This window comes from Chanodichthys erythropterus, chromosome 22 (genome assembly GCF_024489055.1).
Source record: "Chanodichthys erythropterus isolate Z2021 chromosome 22, ASM2448905v1, whole genome shotgun sequence".
Lineage (NCBI taxonomy): Eukaryota > Metazoa > Chordata > Actinopteri > Cypriniformes > Xenocyprididae > Chanodichthys > Chanodichthys erythropterus.
The window spans coordinates 7,616,172-7,641,765 of record NC_090242.1 but is presented as its reverse complement, the minus strand read 5'-3'; the positions used below and the strand labels follow the sequence as shown (position 1 = coordinate 7,641,765).

The window sequence follows — 25,594 nt, the reverse complement described above, 5'->3', positions numbered from 1 at the left end:
CGTCCACTCATGTAACCTAATTAATATTCAAAAGCTAAGCTTTTCAGCCAATCAGAACAGAACGTCACATTGCGTCATTTAAATTCATAAGCAAAGCCTTCACCATAGTAACGTTCGTAAATTCTCCAGCCCAACTACTGTTGGACGGTGAGTGAGACGAAAGCAGGCAGCTCCCTTTCGCCTTATCCAAACACAGACATTCCTCATCATGGCGGCCACGGATGTAGACATATTTTCTGTAAGTACCCTTTAAAGTCAGCGAGACCCGTTTTCACTTAGATACACGGTCTTTACAGGTTTGTCTGTGATGAATTAGGACTAGCGCGAGCGCTACGTTACTCTCTAGCTTAGCTCAACACTGACCACTGCAATCTAACGCTGTTTATTTACTTCTTTACTGTATGTGTGTGTTTACTATCACTCTTTGTGAGCTTATCCTAGCAATATATTGTGTTTCTACATTTCTGTTGAAGTGAAAATGTCATGTTTAATGTCTTCTCTCAGTCTCTTGAATGCTGTTTGTAGTGAACATCTCTTTATTTACAGTACAGTCTACACACTGATGCAGTCTATACTGTAGTACAGATTTTGCAGCACATCTTTTAGTGTTTTATACCTTAATCCCCATTGAAACACCACTATATTAACAACCGAGTTTGAAAAGTTTGGGGCCAAATTGTGGCCCCTCAGTCTTGAGATCACAGATAAGAGTGATATCCGATCATCCCACAGTCAAACTCAGCAGGGAATGACTTATTTGCTGGGATCTTTGGAATAGGTGGTGGTGACTGTGTGAAGGATAATACGATTACACGAATGCAGTGAGATTTCAATCTGTCTAAATGAAACAGAAGAAGCAGGACGCTGTTGGTCACCCGTAAGCTGGTTATCCTCCTTAATGTATTTAAGCAAGACTTTCTTTGGTCAACAAGCTTGACCAGTGCTGGTCAAACCTGGTTTTGAATGAGCAGCAAGTTCAAGTAGATTAGATTTATAAAAGTTGTGTTTTGAGGGAAAGCTCAAGTAAACCCCATTGTAGATGTGCCGTGAGAACTGATCCATCATCAGGTGAATGACTTTTTCTTGATTTTGAGGAAGCTCATGTATTGAGATGTTTGTAGTCTATTGGGCAGGCTAGATAATAGTTTGTGTGTTCTTCTGTGGAAGTGAAACCTGTGGCCAGTTGCACAAACTTGGCCGCTATGTGTCTTAAGAACTAGTCTGATCATCTAGCAGTTTATCAAGGGGTGATTTAGTGTACTTTTCAGACTCAAATTAGGCCAATCTAGTATGTAACTGGCATAAAAAAGTTATATAACCAGTGTTAAAGGGTTAGTTCACCCAAAAATGAAAACAATGTCATTAATTACTCACCCTCATGGCGTTCTACACCCGTAAGACCTTCATTCATCTTCAGAACACAAATTAAGATATTTTTGATGAAATCCGATGAAGGCCTGCATAACCAGCAATGACATTTCCTCTCTCAAGATCCATTAATGTACTAAAAACATATTTAAATCAGTTCATGTGAGTACAGTGGTTCAATATTAATATTATAAAGCGACAAGAATATTTTTGGTGCACCAAAAAAAACAAAATAACGACTTATTTAGTGATGGCCGATTTCAAAACACTGCTTCAGGAAGCTTCGGAGCGTTATGAATCAGCGGTTCGGAGCGCCAAAGTCACGTGATTTCAGCAGTTTGCCGGTTTGACACGTGATCCGAATCATGATTCGACACAAAAGAAGCCTCCTGAAGCAGTGTTTTGAAATCGTCCATCACTAAATAAGTCGTTATTTTGTTTTTTTGGCGCACCAAAAATATTCTTGTCACTTTATAATATTAATATTGAACCACTGTACTCACATGAACTGATTTAAATATTTTTTAATGCATTAATGGATCTTGAGAGAGGAAATGTCATTGCTGGTTATGCAGGCCTCACTGAGCCATCTGATTTCATCAAAAATATCTTAATTTGCGTTCTGAAGATTAACGAAGGTCTTACGGGTGTGGAACAACATGAGGGTGAGTAATAAATGACATTATTTTCAGTTTTGGGTGAAATAACCCTTTAAAGAAATCAATTTCCAAGACTAACTATCTTGTAAGACTAATCTAAGCAGTTTATGCAACTGACCACTGGTGTGTTGGTTGTACTATTTAAAGCCAAGTGTTGTTCACACTGCGTCGAGCTATCAGATGAATGAAATGTAAGGGTGCTTTCACTGTCGATGCCTTTTGATTAGAGCGTTGTGTGGTTTTAGGGGCCATATATTGATCAACTGCATTGAGCTGTGGAGGGTCAATTCTAGTTCTAATTACATAATGGGTAAAAAAAAGCTTTAAGGGATAGTGCACCCAAAAAATTTTAAGTCCTGTCATCATTTATGCACCCTCATATTCATTCCATTGACTTCGACTGGGCTGTCGAGCTTGTTTCTTTCTTGTGAGGATGAGTAAATAAGAGATTTTTCATTTTTGTGTGAAATAAATCTTTTAAGTGCAGATGTATAATTGCAGTGTCAGTTCAGTCTTTTAACTGAAAGCCTGCTAAGGATCGGAACAAGACTGTCCTGTTCATCATTAATATCATTTATAATGCTCTAGTTTCAGGGCAGGGCTGATGTAGTTAATGTTATTTAAAGGTTTATGAGTTTCACGATGAGTCAACGTCCTGTTCATGCGTAGATGCCCTGCATCTAACCACTGACATTAATAAACACCGACATCACATGTGAGACCCTATGTGTGACCTTTTTGAAGCAGGGTGTGATGCTTGAGAACATTTAAAAACTTGAGGAATGCAAAGAAAATTCATCAAATAATGGGTTACAATGAGATATTTACAAGGAAAATGTTTTAATTTCTTAGAATACAAAAAGTGTTTCTGCTGCAAACTGTATTTTAATAATCATGTAATTTAACATGCAGCACTCATATTTATTTAATTAAAGGGATAGTTCACCCGAAAATGAAAATTTGATGTTTATCTGCTTACCCCCAGTGCATCCAAGATGTAGGTGACTTTTTTTCTTCAGTCGAACGCAAATTATGATTTTTAAATGCAACCGCTGCCGTCTGTCAGTCAAATAATAGCAGTAGATGGGAACTTCAACTATAACAGTAAATAAAACTTGCTTAGACAAATCAAAATTAAAACCTGCGGCTCGTGACGACACATTAATGTCCTAAGACACGAAACGATCGGTTTGTGCGAGAAACCGAACATTATTTATATAATTTTTACCTCTAATACACCACTATGTCCAACTGCGTTCAGCTTCCTGTTAGTGAGGTCAAAAAACGCGTTGTGATGACGGAAGTGATGTCTCGCCCATATACTTCAATGAGTGTCAGACATCACTTCCGTTGTCAGAGCGCGATCAGACCTCACTAACCGGAAGCTGAACGGAGTTGGACATAGTGGTGTATTAGAGGTAAAAATGATAAAAATACTGTTCGGTTTCTCGCACAAACCGATCGTTTCGTGTCTTAGGACATCAATGTGCCGTCACGAGCCGCATGGTTTAATTTGGATTCGTCTATGGAAGTTTTTTCGACTCTTATTGTTCAAGTTCCCAATCACTGCTATTATTTGACTGACAGACGGCAGCGGTTGCAGTTAAAAATCATAATTTGCGTTCGACTGAAGAAAAAAAGTCCTCTACATCTTGGATGCACTGGGGGTAAGCAGATAAACATCACATTTTCATTTTTGGGTGAACTATCCCTTTAAATCATAGACATTTGAAGTTTAATAATCACATTAGGCTTTATCGCTCTTTTTCCATCCCCAAATTTAAGACCTGTCAATTCTGTCATTATTTGCTCACCCTCACGTCGTTCCAAACCCATACGATTTTTGTTCATTTTTGTTCATCTTCGAAACACAAATGAAGATCTTTTAAATAAAGAGATCATAAAACTAATCCATATGAGTTGAGCGGTTTAGTCCAAGTTTTCTAAAGAGACACAATCACTTTATATGATGAACTGAAAGAATTTACGCTTTTATTCACATAAACATTCATCAGCTCACATATCAGTTGTGGTAAACGGAAGCTCAAGCATGTTTGCTTGATGTATGAGAACCAATGAGGTTGATTCTCGTGTTACGCATCACATTTCAGCTTCATCAAGAACCAATGCGGTTCATTCTCACGTTACGCAGCACGTTTGACCTTCAGTAAGAACCAATGAGGTTCATTCTTGTTACGCAGCACGTTTGAGCTTCTGCAAGAACCAATGAGGTTCATTCTCGTGTTACGTGGCACGTTTGAGCTTCAGTAAGAGCCAATGAGGTTCATTCTCGTGTTACGCTGCCATTTTGAGCTTCAGTAAGAACCAATGAGGTTCATTCTCGTGTTACGCAGCACGTTTGACCTTCAGTAAGAACCAATGAGGTTCATTCTTGTTACGCAGCACGTTTGAGCTTCAGTAAGAGCCAATGAGGTTCATTCTCGTGTTACGCTGCCATTTTGAGCTTCAGTAAGAACCAATGAGGTTCATTCTCTTGTTACGCAGCACGTTTGAGCTTCAGTAAGAGCCAATGAGGTTCATTCTCGTGTTACGCAGCACGTTTGAGCTTCAGTAAGAGCCAATGAGGTTCATTCTCGTGTTACGCTGCCATTTTGAGCTTCAGTAAGAACCAATGAGGTTCATTCTCTTGTTACGCAGCACGTTTGAGCTTCAGTAAGAGCCAATGAGGTTCATTCTCGTGTTACGCAGCACGTTTGAGCTTCAGTAAGAGCCAATGAGGTTCATTCTCGTGTTACGCTGCCATTTTGAGCTTCAGTAAGAACCAATGAGGTTCATTCTCTTGTTACGCAGCACGTTTGAGCTTCAGTAAGAGCCAATGAGGTTCATTCTCATGCATCAAACAACTTTGGTTGAGCTTCTGTTTATGTTCTGATGGATTGTTTATTTATGAATTAAAAAATCTGTTCATAATAATAATAAAGTAATCGTGTCTCTTCAGAAAACTAACTAAAATGGAGTAAACCATTCAATTCATATGGATTATTTTTACAGTCTCTTTTTGAACTTTTTAAAGTGGTAGCTGCGTAGGCTGTCAATGGAGGGACTTAAATTTAAAAGATGTTCATTTTTGTCTCACAGTTTTGTATCAACATGAGGGAGAGTAATTGCTTACAAGTTTGTTTGTTTTTTTGGGTAAACTAACCCATCAAAATAATTTATACTTTTTTTTTTTACACAATTTAAGATATTTAAGACTTTTTATGACCTTAAATGTCATGAATCTCAGGATCCACAGGGACTTTTTTTCACACACATGCTTCTAGATACATTTTACAGTTTGCACACATCTCATTTTAGCCTGATATATGCAGGTGAAATGTTGCACTTTTACACCTGTCTTATATGTCAGGTTTAGGAGTACATGCAAGGAGGGACAGCAAGACAGCAAGCTGTGTCTGTGTGCGCTTGCACACTTGCATGAAGATCTCCAATAGGAAAAGCAGATAAAACCCAGTTCAGCGCAGATGCCACGCTGCGCCCAAATCTAGACCATCTGCATTCTTCTCTACGCCGGCCCCTCCTCCTGCCATATCAGATAGGATGCCAGCAAAATTTCAGATGAAGGTTGTTGTGTCAGTTTACTGAAGCGGGCACACACATATATTCAGGTGTATGTAGTGGGTGAGAATGGAGCCGTACCAGTTTGGCTCTTCTCCACTGTCACTCTGAGTACCCATCTGCCTCAAATCTGTGTTGTCCTAGACTCCATTATGGATTGTTCCCTGCAGAGTTATAGTATTAAATTATGTTCTTATCAGCCACTGGTGCAAATAGCGGAAAATCATGTCTAATCTTAAAGTGTTGCTTCAGTACATTATTCAAAAAATCATCTTTTGTGTCCTAAGAAAGAATACGAGTCAGTGGGGTTTGGAATGATGACCGAATTTCATTGTTGGGTGAATTATTTCTTTAAGTGTATTTGGATGGGGTGATTCTTTCGCCAAGTAACGCATGGAATGTTGAGCGATTTACACACAGCTCTCACTGTTCTGTCAGTATGTATGAATTAGGCCTGTCACTGTGAGGGCGGCTTGAGAAAATATTGTTCTGTGGCCTAAACGCTGCTCCATTTCCTCTTGATCTACTGCCCCCTGAGGGGAAATGTTTCCCCTGCGGCAAGGGCATTTGCTATCAGCCCCTATATGGCCATTGTTCAAGCCTTCCCAAGATTTTTTTCCCCCCTCCCTTGTTTTCCAAAAATGCATTCAGCCATTTCCCCTTCACCTCCTAATGTTGGATCTCCCTTTTAGCGCCTCTGCTTTGAAATGACACGGGGTGGTAGGGGGTCGGTGCAGGTTTTTCAGCCAGAATTCCTTTTGTGCTCAATGTGTTTTACACCAGCAGAATTGCTGCTTCCCTCGGTAGCTCGATTGTCTCAGTGACATCATCCACCAAATATGTGCCTGCATTGGGGGAAAAGACGAAGCCAGATGAGGGAGGAGTGCATTGATTTCAGGACAGAGTTTTAGGGCACTCATTAGTGGGATTTTAGATTTGTCTGGTTCTGAATTATAGGAATTTTTTTTTTTTTAGAACATTGGAAATGCGTTGAATGACGATTCTCTTGAATTGTACATGGTTTAAAGCCGACATGAAATAAAAATTCACCCATCTATTTTCTATATTCATGCATGTGTTTATTTGCAGTGTTGGGGTAAGTAACTTGAGTTATGTAATCAGATTACTTTTTCAAGTAACTAGTAAAGTAACGCATTTTTCAATTTACACCAATGTTACTTTTTCAAATAAGTAATGCAAGTTACTTTCACATTTTATTGACTGACAGCTCTCTTGTCACCATGTTGAGAGAAATAAAGTGTGCGCTGTGTGAACATGATGGTTATTGTAGTTCTAGACTAAATGTGAACATGCATTTACTCATCTCACTTGCACGAAAACATTCAGTATTCCTCAAAATGAATAAAAACAGTGAAATGCAAACTTAGAATTTTACACAAACCTGTAATAGTTAACTATATTAAATTACACAAATATACTTTATGTATTTAATCTCACTTTATTAACCACTGTCTTTTCTGCTAAGTAAACAAAAAATACTTTAGATTAGATTTAGAAGTAAGACTGTTGAACTTCCTTTTCCTGTATCCTATTCTTCTTTAATCCAGAATGGCAGCACAGCTGAAAGGTTTGTTTGAACTGCACCCTTTACTCCTGTACAGGCGTAAATATGCATTTCCTTCAGCCTGAGGCTTATTCATTTCACTTTTGGTGTGAAAGGGCCTTAACATTTGCCAAAAATAGAACTTTTTTTATAAAAAAAAAAAAAAAGGAAAGCCCAGTCCAGGTGAGAAAAAGTAATGCAAAAGTAATGTCACGCATTACTTTTAATAAAAAGTAACTAAGTAACGCAATTAGTTACTTTTTGGGGGAAAAACATAATATTGTAATGCATTTCTATTAAAAGTAACTTTCTCCAACACTGTTTATTTAATTATTTTTAATGTTTAATCTAGGGATGCACCGATATGAAAATTTTGGCTGATAACCGATAATTCTGTATATTTGAAAGCCGATGACCGATATATTATTCAAAATGTTAATATAATTTTTGAGAGTCTGATTACAAAGACAAACGTTTCAACATTAAAAGCCATGTCCCAATTACACAATTATAATGTTCTCATTATAATTTTATGTAGCCTATATGACAGACTTGCGCCGTACTTAACTGTATTTTCCTTTTTTGAAGTGACTCCAATCATATTTCAAGCAATTCAAAATGATTATGTCAGACAGTGCACATCTGAAGTGTCTCAGCTGAAGGAAATAATTATTTATTGCTTTAATATATAAGCCAAATTTTTTTATCGGGCCGATAACATTAACATTAAAAATGAACATATATCAGCTGATACCGATATGGTGGCCAATATATCATGCATCCCTAGTTTAATCAACATTTTAATGTTTAATCAAAATGTCTTAACTCCTTCTTATGAAATGACAGACATTTTTCTGGTGATGTGTAAAGAACATGAATCATTTAATTCGCATTACCTCTATCTCTTTCTTACAGTTGTCTGCATTCCGATCTGCATCCATCCAATCAATAAACAATGCATAAAACCAATTTTTTATACTTTATTCCAATAGTCCACTTTAGACATTCTTCTAACTATAAGTAACTTTACAACTACATGTCAACTTAATCTACTAACCCAAATCCCAACCTGAGCAATAGCTGACATGTAGTTGTAAAGTTACTTATAGGAACAAAGTGTCTTATAGTGAGTAGAATGTCTTTTGGGAGCAACAAAATTAAAAGTGATAGTAGAAATTAAGCAGACAGGCTAATAATACTCTATTGACTGCTAGTTGACAGATTCAGTTAGTAGAATGTCTAAATTGGACCAACAAAATAATGTTACCTTTTTTCTTTACAGTAATCCATTTCATTCAAAGAAGGGTTTTTTAGTGGCTGAAGGCAATACAAATAACTAGAGAGACAAATTATTTTAGCTTTTTGTTGCCTTTCCTTTTATGTGAGCCTTATTTCAGTCCATGGTCAAATTTGTCTCATTCCTTCACAGAATGAAGAAAAGCGTAACCTCAACCTTGGCGGTCATGTCGGCTTTGACAGTCTGCCCGATCAGCTGGTCAGTAAATCGGTGACTCAGGGTTTCTGCTTCAACATCCTCTGTGTGGGTAAGCAACTATTAACAGCCCATTTAAACTGTACACTAGCTCAATGTCAATGGAGAGGGTATCTGATCTTGTAGTGGAAATGCTAATCAGTCATTCTCTTATCATTAGGCGAGACTGGCATCGGCAAGTCTACGTTAATGAACACCCTTTTTAACACCATGTTTGAAAATGAGGAGGCCAGCCATTACCAAAACGGTGTCTACCTGCGGCCCAGAACGTATGACTTGCAAGAGAGCAACGTCCACCTAAAACTGACCATCGTTGACACGGTGGGCTTTGGGGACCAGATCAACAAAGAAGAAAGGTAAAAGATTGAATGCAATAATGCCCTGTACTGTTTAGACCAACATCAATGTTTGGAGAGTTACACTGAGAAACTGATACATCCAAAACGCACATGCGAATGAGTCCGTTAATAAAACATTTGCTAATACAAAGCAGTTTGTTCAAATTTTGACACCCACATGCTGAAAACTGAGACAAGAGTGTTTATTTGAAGCTGTTTATATGGTTTGGGGTGGAAAATGAAGAGAGGAAGTTTGATTTTCACAAGTGTTCATGTCTGACACTTTCCATGAATAGGATACACTTTGGACTCTCATTAATTTTCTTAAACCGTTAGAGGCTGAAATACCATATTGTTGTGAGAACTGTGAGATATTGTTGCATAAGCTGTTAACCAAGCTTGAAAAGCAAACCCACGCTATAGTTTTGACTGCATTCAACTTTTGTTGTCTAAGTTTGTCAAAGAACAAATATTTTGTTCTTTATTGTATATGAAATATAAGTTTATTAAAAACTACAAAGGAACATTGAGTGTCAGTTTAATTTAGACTTGATCAGTCTGTCAGTAATGGCGCTTTTCCACTGCATGGTACAGCTCACTTAAATAGTACCACCTTGGTTGAGGTTTGAAGCATGCCGTACCGATACTAAAATGCGACGTGTAAACACTGCAGATCACTGATTGGTCAGAGAGAATCGTCACTACCAGTGTCATTGGATTTGAAGCACTAGACCAGGGGTCTCAAACTCAAATTGGCGGGGGGCCGTTTCTGTGATTGACACCTCATAGGAGGGCCATATTAACATTCAAGTGCAAGAAAGCGCAACATTTCAGAAAATTTACTTTCCTTTGCATTATTTCTCATTTACATCAAATTTTCCTACTAAAATATCTTTATACCTATTCTATAAATATTTTATTTACCATACTAAATGTAAACAGCAGTATATCTCTCATTGTTACAGAGTGTAATATAATTATATTACTTATATAATACTACTAATATACTATTAATTGCAATAGTCTGATGCAACTTCTCACATCCAACAAGGTGCATGGAATAAAAAAATTAGTAATTTAGGAACAAAACCATCAACACTTGTGGTGTGGAGGGGTCAGAAATGAACAACTTTATTTTGCCAAAAAATAAAAATCTCTCATTGTTACATACATTATTAGTTTTTAATATTTAGTGGAAGTATTTTCCCTTACTTTATGTTAGCTTAAATAACATAAAAATTTTGCACTGACCAACACTGTACTGAACAAATACAATCCCTGAATACATTTGTACACTCTTCTGTTTCTTGACAGACACATGGCAGCGCATTTGTCCAAGATGCCGTTTGAGCATCGGTAACGTTTAATGGCTGCATCGGACACGTTTCGGTAGTTTAAATCGACGCTCGTGACTTAAAGTCGAGTGCTTTTACTGTAATTTAGGCAAGCGCGCTCATAATAGAAGCGACACGGTTGAGAGCGCGGCTCATGGTTGCATAGCAACGACAGACGCCACTGGAGCGAAAGCGCATTGGAAAGAAGGAGAATGCGGCGCGGACGTGATATGTGAATGCCCCCATAGAACGGCGACTTTTTCTTTGCATATCAGACCGGTAGCAACTAGAGAATAATAATAATAATAATAATTTAGCGGGCCGGATTGTGTTTTATTTTTGAGATCATTTGCGGGCCGGGTAGAGGGGTAGGGGCCGGCAGTTTGAGACCACTGCACTAGACACTAAACCCCCTAGATTTCAATAGTCAGCAACAGCCACGCAGTATTTGTTCGCACAACGTTTTTAAACGATCATCATACGCAACTTGAAAAAAGAAATGTCTGTATCGTGGTCAGTAGACGAGGTGGTGGTGCAACCATAACGATCAGTCTGTAATCCCACTTACTTTGAAGCAGTACTAACTGCAGTGGAAAAACAAACCGAGCCATACTGTACCGTACCATACCGTGCCGAGCCAAGTCATACCATGCAGTGGAAAAGCACCATAGCGCTCTGTTTAGTTCCTGTCTCTATGAAGCCCCTCCTTCCGAAAAGCACAATGTGCTCTGATTGGTCGGCTGGACCAGTGTGTTGTGATTGGTCAGTTTCAACGGCAGTTTCAACACACTACTAAATAACTCAACCTGGCCCCGCCCCTTTATTTTGCATATTCTTTGTGCAGAAATTTTGTAAATGAGGAATATTGTGACTAAGGATGTGCCCGAAGCCGAATACTATGTTCGGAAAGTGAATAAAGCATTCTACGGAGCCCCTAAAGGGACATGCTTTTGCATTCTCTCACAATAATATAGTTGGGTGATTTATATAGTATATAATTTGTAGGAATCAGGAAGCCGCTATCAATATGCGGGGTATTAATTTCTTTTGAAGGCACGTTCGCGTTTTACTTTCGCTTTCAAATCCATGATCACATGTAGTCTGTGTATGTAGGGAGCAGCAAACTGACCACACATTTTACAGGATACGATCTTTGTCAATGATGCTCTGGATCTGTTGCACACCAACTCCTCCGACATCGTCTTGTCAGTCATCTCTCCTCACTCTCGTCATGTGATCAGTGAAATTTGATGTGCTGTAATGTAACCAACTACCACAGCAAGCCTAACAATGTCCCGTAGAATGCGTTATTAATTTTTCCGTGCCTTTTCAAATTCGGATTTAGGCTTCGGCACATCACTAATTGTGACGTATTCGTTCCCGGAAGAAGACTGCAGTGGAGGAGTTTCAGGGAGTTCAGAAACGGTGACACTGATCTAGAGAATAAAACTTTGTGCTTTGGAACTCTGCAGACCTCTTTCATGCTCAAACAGCAACATTACACGCTAAAGAAAGATGAACATGTGAGAAAAAAAGCATAATATATCCTCTTTAAATAACAATCAAATTTTAAGCATGTCCCAGATGTTACAGGGTTGCAAACCTCATTTAAAATAAATAGAAATTAAAACAACTCTTATCATATTAATTTGGATTTTAATAGACTTTCTTGTAAATGCATCTCCTTTCACTGATCTTGTTAAGAAGGAGAAAAAAAAGACCTTATTTCGTATTCAACTCCTAGAATGTGCCTTCTAACTCTCTGAATGTTGGGTGTAAAGATGGACAGATGTGCAGACAGACATTGCATTTTTTGGGAAAAATGCATCTAGAACGAAACAGTGTAGACTCTGAAAGCTTACAAGCGGTGCATGCTGGCAAAAATGCCTAAGAAGTCAAGAGACAAGGTCAGAGAATGTAAACATGGTCCAGGCCAGTCTCTACACAGCTGCATCTCTTTCTCACACTTTTTTTCTTTTAAAGAAAAGATAACATCTATATAGAATTCTTTCAAAAATTGATGTTAACTGGCTTTTTACGAGTGCTGATTTCTTGCAATGTGTCCGTTTCTCTCAGCTATAAACCTATTGTGGATTATATCGACACACAGTTTGAAAACTATCTGCAGGAAGAGCTGAAAATAAAGCGCTCTCTCTTCAACTACCATGACACCAGAATTCACATCTGCCTCTACTTCATTGCTCCAACGGGACACTCACTCAAGTCATTGGATTTAGTCACAATGAAGAAATTGGACAGCAAGGTAGGTCCCATCACTAGTGAATGTTCTGCATGAATCTCCATTCGCTGGCAAATTCAAGAGTTGTACTATGAGGATTACAAACGTCGAACAATAGCATGTGCGTTAACTGCTAGTCTGATGGCTGATTGTAAAGTAAGGATCTTATTATGATAGCAAATTATATGTATGTGAAATTAAACAAACGTATTTTTTACATTATATTCACTCCAAGTGTGTATGTTCTTCAACCAGTGCTTACAATGTCAAAATATGTCAATAGCAAAGAAGGTAAAAAGAGACACATATTACTAACGTTAACTGACTTCTGTTGCTCTTGATTGCTGATCGTTCACTCGGCACAAATGCATCATTTGGATGTTTACAGGACAGGAAACATCTGAAGCGCGCGCCCAGAATGCCGCATCTCAGACAGCGCTTGAATATTGCATTGACACCAGTCTTTGCAAGTATCCTAGTAAAGATACTTGGTTATGTCTTAAGTAAACGTAAACAGTTGAGAAATAAAATGCATGTGTAACTGTTTATTGGATCCGTGCAGCTCTTAAAGTGACAGCAGCCTAATAAACCTGCTGCTGTGTTTTTAATGTTGATCAAACAACAAAAGGACAAAGAAATCACACACTGCTCTTGACTGAATGACAGGCATAATTAAGCATGAAAATAACTGAAGGAAGTATATATTTGCTAAACATATTAAATAAAGTAATATGATTCATATTCTTTTGGTTTCTCTACCTAATACATTTTAAAAAAATTACAAATGCAATGAAAATACAGGTATCGGCGAGTACCAAAAATAAAAGCCTCGTTCTGGTGCTGTTGGTGCATCAATTAGTAAATATTTTAAAATGTAAAACATATTTTAAGTTTCTTTTGCTGCCAAAAAGCATGAATGACCATCTTGTTTATGATCGTTTTGTGAGTTTGTAGGGAATGTCATTATTGCTGTAGTGATGAGTGTATTGATAATCCTTAAATATGTGAAAATGTAGGACAATGGGCAGGGGTTCTCTCTGTCTGCCAGCGGAAAAAGAGCAGATCAATACTTCATTTCATCAGATAATAAGGGCGTGAACGAGAGGAGATGGTTTGTGTATTTAGGAGATGCACAAAGCACAGATGGTTCATAAGGATGTTGCCCCAGGGCCCTGCTAACACAAATACATACTAAATAGAGATGCACCAATTGCAATTTTCTTAGTAGATTCCGTTCCTGTTTTTTTTTTTTTTTTTTTTTTTTTTTTTTTGTAAATGCCAATACCTGTTTTTACTTTCAAAGAAATATAATTGACAGCATATACAATCAAAAATCTACTTTTCTTCAATGCAAAATGTTATTTTCAAAACAAATTTCAAACAACAGCACAAATAAATGCAATAGAATAAAGAGAGATATGAAATGTACACGGCTTATATATTGTGAAATGTTTTTTTTTTTTTTTTTAGGTGAACATCATCCCTATTATCGCTAAAGCTGACACGATTTCCAAGAGTGAGCTACACAAGTTCAAGATAAAAATCATGAGCGAGCTGGTCAGCAATGGTGTTCAGATCTACCAGTTTCCCACGGATGATGAAGCCGTCACAGAAATCAACTCCTCTATGAACGTGAGTCTTTGCTTGAACCACATAAAAGCTTGTGCACAATTTGAATTTAAATCCAGATGTGAATGTATATTTCATTGCATTTCAGTGGGAAAGTGCATATTATTGCTAAGTAATTTGAGTAATAGTAGTGCTTGTGACATGACCATGATTGTTCTTGTTCCAGGCCCATCTTCCCTTTGCTGTGGTGGGCAGTGTCGAGGAGGTGAAGGTGGGCAATAAGACGGTGAGGGCCAGGCAGTACCCATGGGGAGTAGTTCAAGGTAAGAAATAACGTTCTTGCAGTTTGTTCTCTTGTATTGTCTGTTTCAGTTGAGCTGTATTGCTAAGCGTCACAGGAGAAGATCATGCTCGAGGGGCTGGAGTACGTCAGTCGCTGCTTTTCATTTTCCTTAAGCTTCTCCCTGTGGGTGCTGGTTGGGGGTATTTTTACAATGTCTTTCATGTGAAAACAATCCCATCAATCAAAGCGACGATAAATGTCACACTTGACGGAGGCTAATTACGCTGTTTTCTCAGATGTGAGCGAGAGCTCTGCCTCAGATAAGGTCACGTCATTAGCTGTAACTGTGTTTCAGTTTAATTGCTCGTCCAGCTCAAGTAGAGACTCGCGCACCATGAAAGAGATGCTCAACGTAGAGCACTTCATGTAGACTTTGTGGAGTCTGCTAGTGTTTTTCAGCATTAAAATATAGACAAATACAAATTAAAACATTTTTTCAGATCTCAGCCATATGACTAAAACTACTTACTTACTCAGTACAGCGTTCAGCACACCTACATACAGAGCATTACTCACAAGGATGCAGATTATTAATATTTTTTATGGCTGTCAGGTGAATAAATACATGTTTTAGTATTAAAAATGACTTAAACCCCTTTTTCCTTTATGCAAAATCCACTTTTATAAAACAGATGTGTGTAAACAACCAGCCTATAATGGTAAAAATCCATCCACTCCATTTTTTTATAATCCCCATAAATCATAAACAGTCTCTCCAAACAGCGGTTCTGGCCCATGACTGTGGCGATCTGCCCTGTTAGCAAAAATCCTGCCCTGAGAGAGCCGCAGCAGTCCACCATTTCTGTTTCCTCGCTGTAGCAGCTGGAGATATACAATGTCTGCTCCAAAAAAAAAAACATTACAAATGTTCTGTTATTGGATGTACCAACGAACATAAGAGTCTCCGTAGACTCCCGAGCCAATGAGGACACTGTGGTTGAATTTCATTTATGAAGGAGATGTACCGAAGAAAGTCGGTTGCGCAAATCATTTTATGCTTGGCTGCTTCACAAACGAGAGTTACTTTAACGTTGGATTTGCACGAAAGATTTATATGATGCTAGTCGATGTAGTAAACTACATACATTCATCCACTAACCATTCAGAAACGTCCAGTTTCATTCTAAAAGTTGTAACTCCTTCTGAGTCTCTCCATCAGTGTCGACTCCGGTTTGAACAACGTAAGGCTGAACACCGTTACTGACAATCCTCATTTTGGCTGCGTGAGATTCTCCAGCTTTGTTGTTGTTGAGCTGTTAAAGCTCCGCCCTCTTCTAGAGCAGCAGCTCATTTGCATTTAAAGGGACACACACAGAAATGGCATGTTTTTGCTCACACCAAAATAGAGGCAAATTTGACAAGCTATAATAAATGATCTGTGGGGGATTTTATGTTGAAACTTCAGACACATTCTGGAGACACCATATTACATCTTGTGAAAGGGGCATTATAGGTCCCCTTTAATAATGCAAAACTATGTGTTTGGGGTTGGTAAGATTTTTCTTCATGATTTCAAGTCTTTTCTGCTCACCAAAGCGGCATTGATTTGATTAAAAAGTATGGTAACTCTTTAGTTTAGGGTCAAATTTTCACTACTAACTAGTTGCTTGTTAGCATGCATATTAGTAGGATATTGGCTGTTTATTAGTCCTTACAAAACACACATTAATGTCATATTCTGCGTAATCATATTCTACATCCCTTAATCGTACCCAATACCTGAACTTAAAGGTGCCCTAGAATTAAAAATAGAATTTTCCTCAGCATAGTTGAATAACAAGAGTTCAGTACATGGAAATGACATACAGTGAGTCTCAAACTCCATTGTTTCCTCCTTCTTATATCAATCTCATTTGTTTAAAAGACCTCCGACGAACAGGCAAATCTCAACATAACACTGACTGTTACGTAACAGTCGGGATCATTAATATGTACGACCCCAATATTTGCATATGTCAGCCCATGTTCCCAACATTATGAAAGGCATTACGCAAGGGCAGCCAGTATTAACGTCTGGATCTGTGCACAGCTGAATCATCAGACTAGGTAAGCAAGCAAGAACAACAGCGAAAAATGACAGATGGAGCAATAATAACTGACATGATCCATGATAACATGATATTTTTAGTCATATTTGTAAATTGTCTTTCTAAATGTATTGTTAGCATGTTGCTAATGTACTGTTAAATGTGGTTAAAGTTACCATCGTTTCTTACTGTATTCACGTAGACAAGAGAGCCATCGCTATTTTCATTATTAAACACTTGCAGTCTGTATAATTCATAAACACAACTTCATTCTTTATAAATCTCTCCAACAGTGTAGCATTAGCCGTTAGCCACGGAGCACTATCAAACTCATTCAGAATCAAATGTAAACATCCAAATAAATACAATACTCACATAATCCGACGCATGCATGCAGCATGAATGACGAACATTTTGTAAAGATCCATTTGAGGGTTATATTAGCTGTGTGAACTTTGTAAATGCACTGTATTATAGTCGAGAGCTCAAGGGGCGGGGAGCACGAGATTTAAAGGGGCCGCAGCCTGAATCGTGCATAGTTAATGATGCCCCAAAATAGGCAGTTAAAAAAATTAATTTAAAAAAATCTATGGGGTATTTTGAGCTGAAACTTCACAGACACATTCAGGGGACACCTTAGACTTATATTACATCTTGTAAAAAAACGTTCAATGGCACCTTTAATCTCTACCTTACTATTAATAAGTAGTAATTAGGAATTTGAAGGCGAAAGTAGTTGTAGTTAATAGTGAGAATTGGACCCTAATCTAAAGTGTGACTGTAAAAACAGTAATATTGTGAAATAATATTACAAGAACTGTTTGCTGTATTTTAAAGTGTAATGTATTCCTGTGATCAAAGCTGAATTTTCAGCATCATTACTCCAGTGTTCAATGTCACATGATCCTTCAGAAATCATTGTAATATGCTGATCTGCTGCTCAATTATCAATAGACCTTAGTCAGTGTAGCGCCATAGCCTTGTTTTCATTCCTGTCAAAAAAAAAATATGTAACAATGGATTGTACTGGATTGTACTGTTGTTTAACAACAACCTGATTGTTCAGCTGACTAAACATCTTTCTGAACAAAAACTCCATATAACAGTTTTAAAAGTTGTGAGAACCTTTATACAGTGTGTGCCATTGTGCAGACTGTAAGTCTATCCCTCACAGCCTTGTTTTCATCTGCGTTAACTTATGGTGTCTAAACTGAATAAGGGTCTATTATTATAGATGCTCAGTTATTAAAAGGATAGATCACCCTAAAATGAAAATTAAGTCTTGATTTACTCACCCTGGTGTTGTTCTAATGCAGTATGTCCTTCTTTTTCGGACCACAAAAGGAGAATAAAAATAAATAAATACCATGCTTGTCCATATTTATTTAATCTTAAACATGTATATGCATATGCCTTAATTCGTAATTGTAACTACATAAAAATGATAAAATGATGCAGAATAATGAATAATAAAACACTATTGTGATCTTATTATTTGTTCTGTTGGATGTATGAGTTCAGGTCTCTCTCACGCACACACTGCATACTTTCGAAGTATACTCCTTGGCCGTGAGCCTGGAAAGAAGATGTAGCGGACTTTTTTTTTTTTAAACGCGCAAATCACCATCTGCACGGACACAAAACTTAGGCTGACTTCATTTTCGTCATTAGGAGGGTCCGTGGATGTCCTTGGAGAATGAAAATTACATCACGTAGACCATCAAGGAACGTGGACAGCTGAATTATACTTTGTGCTTGAACTGTATTGATGTGATCATGTGCTTGTGTGTTGCAGTGGAGAATGAGAGTCACTGTGATTTTGTGAAGCTGCGGGAGATGTTGATCAGAGTGAACATGGAGGATCTGCGGGAGCAGACTCACGCCAGACACTATGAGCTCTACAGACGCTGTAAACTAGAGGAGATGGGCTTCAAAGACACTGACCCGGACAGCCAGCCTTTCAGGTGGGTTACTGCAGGTGAAACTCGTCACATGATCAGTGGAACACTCTGTCTCAAAGTGAGCTGCCATCCGAGGCCCGTTATGACAGAGCAAGCTCTCACTAACACTTTTGTGCAGTTTGGTGTTACTTTGTAGCAGCAAGTAACATGTGACCAAAAGTGTTAACCTTAATGGTTGGCCCGCTTCCTTCACAGTGTGATGGAAGAGATTAATACACCTCTGGACACATTAGTGGCATGTGAATGTTTGTGACGATTACGATGTTTATCACAGAATTTTCATCATCGTGTGATCAGGCCTTTACTCTGAAAGTGTTTTGCTTGTGATACAGGTACAGATCTCTGTTCTGCAAAGTAACTTTCTAAAGTGTAAAGTCAGCACGAACTCACGGTTAACCCTTTCACACTTGAGTTTAATTCTAAAGCTTGAGTTCAAATCTGATTCAGTTTTACAATGCATAAAGTCATCCCCCAAAATACATGAAAGTAAGTGTCCGGTGAACTGGGAGAAGAATTAAGTCAACTTTACAGATCGTTTGGATGTTTGCAAACAGCGATGATGTGTGTTGTGGGCGGAGTCTAGCTGCTGGCAGAAAATAGCAGTCTGTGGATGCAATGGAATAGAAGAAAAATGTCATTTCTGCGGCTGTCGATTTTAAAATGATGTGTTTGGGGTTGGTTAGATTTTTCTTCAAGTTTTCTTCATGATTTCAAGTCTCTTCTGCTCACCAAAGCGGCATTGATTTGATTAAAAAATATGGTAACACTTTAGTTTAGGGTCAAATTCTCACTACTAACTAGTTGCTTATTATCATGCATATTAGTAGGATATTGGCTGTTTATTAGTCCTTATACATAGATGCAAACTCCTCACCTTTCAGTGACAACTCACCTTTTTGAGATCAAAATAGGTCACTTATGGGATTTGTATAGATCCAATGAGAAAGTGTTTTTATGGGGCGGGGTCTGAGATGTGGGAACGGTGAAGAGAGAGAGGGCAAAAAGTTCGCGTTTTGCTCAGTATTGCCGTTTAATCAGCCAATATTGTCTTAAATAATTTTTATAATTTTAATATTTGACCAAATGTAGCCTATTCAATCTTGATTTTGGTGAAATGTAGCAACATTTTTTTTTTTTTTTTTTTTGTGAAAAATTACAGCTTTGGACATACAAGGTAATAACAAATAAATAAAAAAATCCCTTAAAGTAACTACAAATGAGCATGTAAAGCAAATATCTTTTTACCTGTTTGCATCCCTGCTTATAAAACACACATTAATGTCATATTCTGCGTAATCATATTCTACATCCCTTAATCCTACCCAATACCTAATGCAGTTATATGCCCATAAAATACAAGATATTGGGGCAAAATTGATCCTGTGTTTTTGTCTAATATTTATATCATAATATAGTTAAGCAATATGACACGAGTGCTGTTTTTGTTCCAAATAGCACATGTGATATTGATTTTATACAACAGTTCACTTAATAAAAAGTTAATATTTTGTTATATTTTAGAGACAATACTGTCTATTTTTGTTAGCTATAAAGCCATAGCAGAATGATTGTGCATCTCTGAGCAACACAGCGGTGTTTCTGAATGAATCCGTGTTTTGAACAAATCAATCTGGTGAATCAATGATTCAATGACCCATTCATAAAGAGAACCATTTACTTCATTCCTGAATGAATCAGCAGTTTAAATGAATCAAATGAATGAATGACTTACTCGTTTAGACATTTACTGCCACCTACTGGCAGTTTTACTTTCTTATTTACAGTATCATTTCAATACAAAAAAATCATATTCCATATTAATAAAAAAAAAACATTAAAGGTATATTTAATTTTATAAAAAGAAAATTCAGTCATCTTTTACTCGCCCTCATGTCTTAAAAGTTTATGTATAATAAATTATATGTTGAATCAAATATAATATTTCTTTCTTACGCTACTTTTTTCTAATGTCTATTTTCTCATTTAACACAATAATGTAATGTCTCAGCCACATTTGATGTGCGATTCAATTGTGAATAATAGATTAATTAATAACCACATCATATAATTATTTAGATTAAAAAATTTAGCCCTAGTAATTTCATGTTCATATCTAACAATTCTGAGAAGAAAAACAAATTGCGAGATATAAACTTGGTTCTGACTTTTTTCTCTGAATTATGAGTTTATATGTGATGATATTTTGTAAAAATGAAGGCCATCTTTTTTTTGCATTCTGATTCTGACATCCAAAGGCACAACGAGATATTTTTTTTCTCTTATTCCATGGATCTTGGCTATTGTTTCTGTGATGTCTTCTCCTAAATAGTCTATAGTTACCTACGCAATGTGTGTCTTGATATGAATGAAACACTTCAATTTATATTTGGAAGGATTGCTATTGCCGTTTACATGGACTGTATGTTTTTTACACACTACAAATATATTTTTGCTTGTACTCATTTTCATTTACATTTCTTAAATCTTAAAATAAACACGATGTGGTTAAAACAGTGCTGTGCGTGTCCGTCTTTGGCTCAGCACCAGCTCGAAAACAATCAACTTCAAATTTAGCAGCTGATCACGTGACCCACTAAACTGAATCTTCTAATCACACTGGTGTGATCGTGCACATCAAAGGGTTAATTAATAAACATTCCTGGTTTATTCCAGAAATAATGTGTTCTTGATTGTGTAATAACTATTTGTTTGGAAAAAAATGTTTTTGCCTCTAAAATGACTTCCTCTTTGACTGATGCTGTCTTGACCGTGACATTAATGTTGATGACATATTGTAGTCACTTGTTTTAAGCTACTGTTCCCTTTTTAAAATCCAGCCCATAGTTATCAAAGCATAATGCCAGTAGATTTTACGTTAAAATGTTTGTAAATGTGTGTGTAAATCTGAAAATGAAAATCTGTGTAAGAATGTTACCATATGAAATCGTCCAGTTCAAAGCAAAACCTTTTCTACAGTCTACAGGAGACGTATGAAGCCAAAAGGAAGGAGTTTCTTGGAGACCTGCAAAGGAAGGAAGAGGAGATGAGGCAGATGTTTGTTAACAAGGTGAAGGAGACGGAATCTGAGCTGAAGGAGAAGGAGAGAGAGGTTAGTCCGGCTTCCTTTAGGATTTATCCTTCTCAAAAGCCTGCTTGACAAAACATAATGAAGTCAGCATGGCCTTAGAGAAACGGTGCAGGTTAAAACTAATGGACGCTCTCTGTCTTCAGTTACATGAGAAGTTTGAGCAGCTGAAGCGCATGCACCAGGAGGAGAAGAGGAAGGTGGAGGAGAAGAGACGGGATCTGGAGGAGGAGATGAACGCCTTCAACAGGAGGAAGGTGGCGGCCGAGACGCTCTCGCTCTCACAGCCTCTCAAGAAGGACAAAGACAAGAAAAAGTGAGTTCTTATCCTTCCATATTGTTTCTCCATTTTATCTTACATGCAAAACATTCATATAAGTGCAGTCAAATCAATTAATCGCATAAAACATTTGTGTTTACGTAATATATGTGTGTGTAATATACACCGATCAGGCATAACATTATGAGCACTGACAGCTGAAGTGAAGTGTCAAGGGAACTTCAGCCTGTTCTCAAATGAAGCTCATTTAGCTCCATCTTGTGGTTATTGATGGTCTAACGTTTACAGAGCATCCATTTTGTGGTTTGAACCTGTCATGGATCCACACACTGAAACCTGCCCTGTAACATAAGCCACTTTTACACCGTTGGGCCTAACCATTCTCGTCGCTTAACCGTTCCATCCCACGCCAATCCGGTACAGATATGGTTTAATTTCCACTGAAAATGGCTGATAACAGACGCTCTTTGCATGTAATACAAATGCATCAGTCAGTGCTTTTATAACACAAGTGTTTACAGACAGTAAATAGCGACCGCGTTATGGAGGACGATCAGATAATTGTTTTAATTTTATTATTAATTTGTGTTTACGTCACTCAAATAGTGCGCTTGGCCACAGCTTCACTGGCCTTATTGCTTTAATTCACCACAAATACAAGAACTCATTCCAGAAAACATATTGTCTGAAACCTCTTATGTTCATTTGTTCCCATATCACAACATGCTTGTATATTTTTAAATGCATTAATGACATGTCCATTCTACATCATCTTATTTAGTTTGTTTTGCTTTATTTTGTGATTCATTTTCTTGTTTTGTGTTTGTTTGTCTTCTTTCAGTTAATTTATGAGCTCATCGCAGGCCATCCATGGACTTTCCTTCATTAACGTTGCATCGTCAGCTTTTGTTTTTTGACATGTTCCTCATGACATTGTGTTAACGGACCAAAGATCCTGATGGGAAGACAGAGAGATGCATTATGGGGACTGAATTGGTTCTTTTGTTGCCACATTTATGTTTTTTTGGGAGGGGGGTGAAGGTCATTTTTAACATCACCCTCATCAACCCCATTTTACGGTTTCTGTTCTGTTTTTACAGTTTTTTTGGTACTAACCATCTGCTCATTTGTCTTACAGTCAGGCCAATTTTGTGACGTACGTATTGAGTAGTACATGTTTCCCTTGCCAATGTACAGAAGTATTTAAGATCTGAGCCAAACTCATTAGCACACACAGTGATGATACTAGTGCACACATGTGTATGATTTTATTATATAAGCCTGCATGGGTATGGCTAAATAAAGCAGTCTTAAAGTTATTTTTGGTGCCGTTTTTAAAAGTACATGACAACAGATATGCAAATTATATTTTTTGTATTGTAGAGCGTATAAGGCTGTATGGTATTCAGATTATATTGTTTATCATGGAAGCCGTACTATTGAGGTAAAGACAACTTCTGGCAGATCTTCATTTGCATAAGGGGCAATGTTGTATCAACTGATATTAAAAATAAATACTCCCCCTGATTTCCTTGAACTGTTGGAATGTGCTTTGTGGTGTTGGGTATATAAAATGTGTTTTTTATAATGTATAACTTCATTTTTAATAACTTCAGCAGGAAAATGAGCTGGCATCCACGGGTCCAGTTTCAGCCAAGATCTGTAGTTGTCTTAGTAGTAACTTCATTAGGGCTTTGGATGTAAAGTTGAAGTTCTCTGTGAAGCATAAATTCAGTATCCTTCTCTGCCTCTGGTGTCGCTTCCACCTTCATGAACAATACAGTTTCCATGTGTAATTCAAAACATTCTACTAGATTACAATGAGGAGAAACATTTGGCAAAACACTACCATTAAACTACATTTAATAAATGTCTTAATTTAATCACTACGGTACACCTATAATAAGTATTTATATTCAGACTATTTTAGACTGGTTCGGGTCGCCACCGCTGCGGAGTAGCCCAGTACCTGCGTGACTCGTCCTAGACATAAACAGAGAAGTAGTTCCGGCTACAATGTTCTTCCGCGCGACGCATGCAGTTTTGTTTATTAAGTGCTAGTGCACCAAAAGTTATGGACTGCAGCTTTGGCAAAATATGCAAACCTTATTTCGTTTTTCCATACTAGCCGTCACTCTTTATGTCGGTCTGTGGTTTTTGCAAGTATTTAACCAATAAAACGTATTAAAAAGAGCTTGTCACTAAACCGCGTAACTCTATTGGATCCTCAAACTGTCAGTCAAACCTCATAAATCCGCCCCTCTATCGTGAATGAAGTATTGCGCGCAGTTTGAAGCGTCTCTGTACTTACTCAAACATCAGTTCTTTATTTACCTTGCGCTGCAAACAAGCAGTGTTTTCTTTACTCATGAAATGCTGTCCGTAAAGGTTAATGTTTTATGTATTTGAAGAGTGGAGAATGTTAATAATAATGACCATACATAAAGCTACAATTTTAGAAACGTAAATTATTCATGAAGCAATACATTTCTTTTGCCTGTCACACTTATGAGGTAAATCCGGCCTGGCTTATGCTCAGGAAGGCTGTATTTGATTAAAATGTATGTGAAATATTATTAAAAATGTTTTGTATTTTAACAAATTTAACTCTTTCCCCACCACTGATGGAATTTTCTGTCATCTATGACGCTTCTGGGTTAGGGCTAGAAGGGTTCGAGCTATGGCCAGATTGTCCCTACTGAGCATATGCATTTAGTTCACTTTCCGGGGGGGTAATAAATGCCTTCTGATGCGTTTGTGTAAGATAATAATAAGATAAGGTAAGATAAAATATCCATATTTAACAAGTTATGAAGTAAAATAGCTTCCAACGCCAGTTTACACTTTTTTTGTTAATTTAAAGTTGATGTGTCACATTTCCCTCTAAATTAAAGGGGACCTATTATGCCCCCTTTTACAGGATGTAAAAGAAGTCTCTGATGTCCCCAGAGTGTGTATGTGAAGTTTTAGCTCAAAATACCCCACAGATAATTTTTTATAGCATGTTAAAATTGCTACTTTTTGTAGTTGACCAAAAACGCGCCGTTTCAGTGTGGTCCCTTTAAATGCAAATGAGCTGCTGCTCCCGGCCTAAAAGGGCGGAGCTTCAGTCAGGACGTACAATAATGGAGATAGAACAAGTATAGTTTAGTTTAATTACAGTTATAACTTATATTGTCTTCTTGTTTTTATCCACTATATTAGTACAAGCCTGTGTACCGATGAGTTTTATAACGTTTATTGTACTTCACACAAAATATGAAGCGTCCGTTTTCATTCTAGAAAATCTCTGTAAGCACTTAACAGTGCAAGTGTGCATTAAAATATTATTCTTAAACTCTCTCTCTCCCTTGTATTATCAACATAAACAGCGAAGAACACAAACACTTGTTACAACTAACAAACAAATATATAAAGACCTTATGCCTTTTCTGGTGGTACTTAACAAACTTTATTAAAGTTCATCGGAGTTGATTTACAGATATAAAGTGCTCTCACCTTCGTTACTGCTGTATCCAAAATCACTCTGGAGACTGTAAGCTGGATCATGAACAGTTTGTACTGATTTATCCTTGAGTAACACATTTTCAGCACAACCTCTGTTTCATATTGTCCCTTTGTATTGACATTCTTCACAAATCAGTCCAGTGTGAAATGTTTCGCGCATAAACAAATTTCGGTAGAGTTGAGGGAGCATTTTCTTCGAAAACAAAATGAATCCACCTCGTCTTCAGCGGCTCAGCTTTCAGGAGTAAA

General features: G+C 37.4%; 1 protein-coding gene across 1 annotated transcript; it reads left to right on the top strand.

Annotated features, from left to right (window-relative positions):
* The first annotated feature begins 193 nt into the window (after nt 1-193).
* Nucleotides 194-24,804, top strand: septin8a (septin 8a). Its single transcript, XM_067375454.1, has 10 exons — nt 194-238; nt 8,600-8,714; nt 8,823-9,018; nt 12,411-12,597; nt 14,044-14,205; nt 14,369-14,465; nt 18,308-18,476; nt 21,450-21,582; nt 21,705-21,874; nt 22,680-24,804. The coding sequence occupies exons 1-10, from the start codon at nt 209-211 to the stop codon at nt 22,681-22,683; spliced, it is 1,263 nt and encodes a 420-aa protein (XP_067231555.1). The 5' UTR covers nt 194-208; the 3' UTR covers nt 22,684-24,804.
* Nucleotides 24,805-25,594: the final 790 nt, after the last annotated feature.

Excerpts from the sequence above, each read along its gene's own strand:
- septin8a (XM_067375454.1), top strand. The coding sequence starts at position 209 with ATGGCGGCCACGGATGTAGACATATTTTCT. Across the intron at positions 12,598-14,043 it reads TGAAGAAATTGGACAGCAAG|GTGAACATCATCCCTATTAT; the intron begins GTAGGTCCCATC and ends TTTTTTTTTTAG. Across the intron at positions 14,206-14,368 it reads AAATCAACTCCTCTATGAAC|GCCCATCTTCCCTTTGCTGT; the intron begins GTGAGTCTTTGC and ends TTCTTGTTCCAG.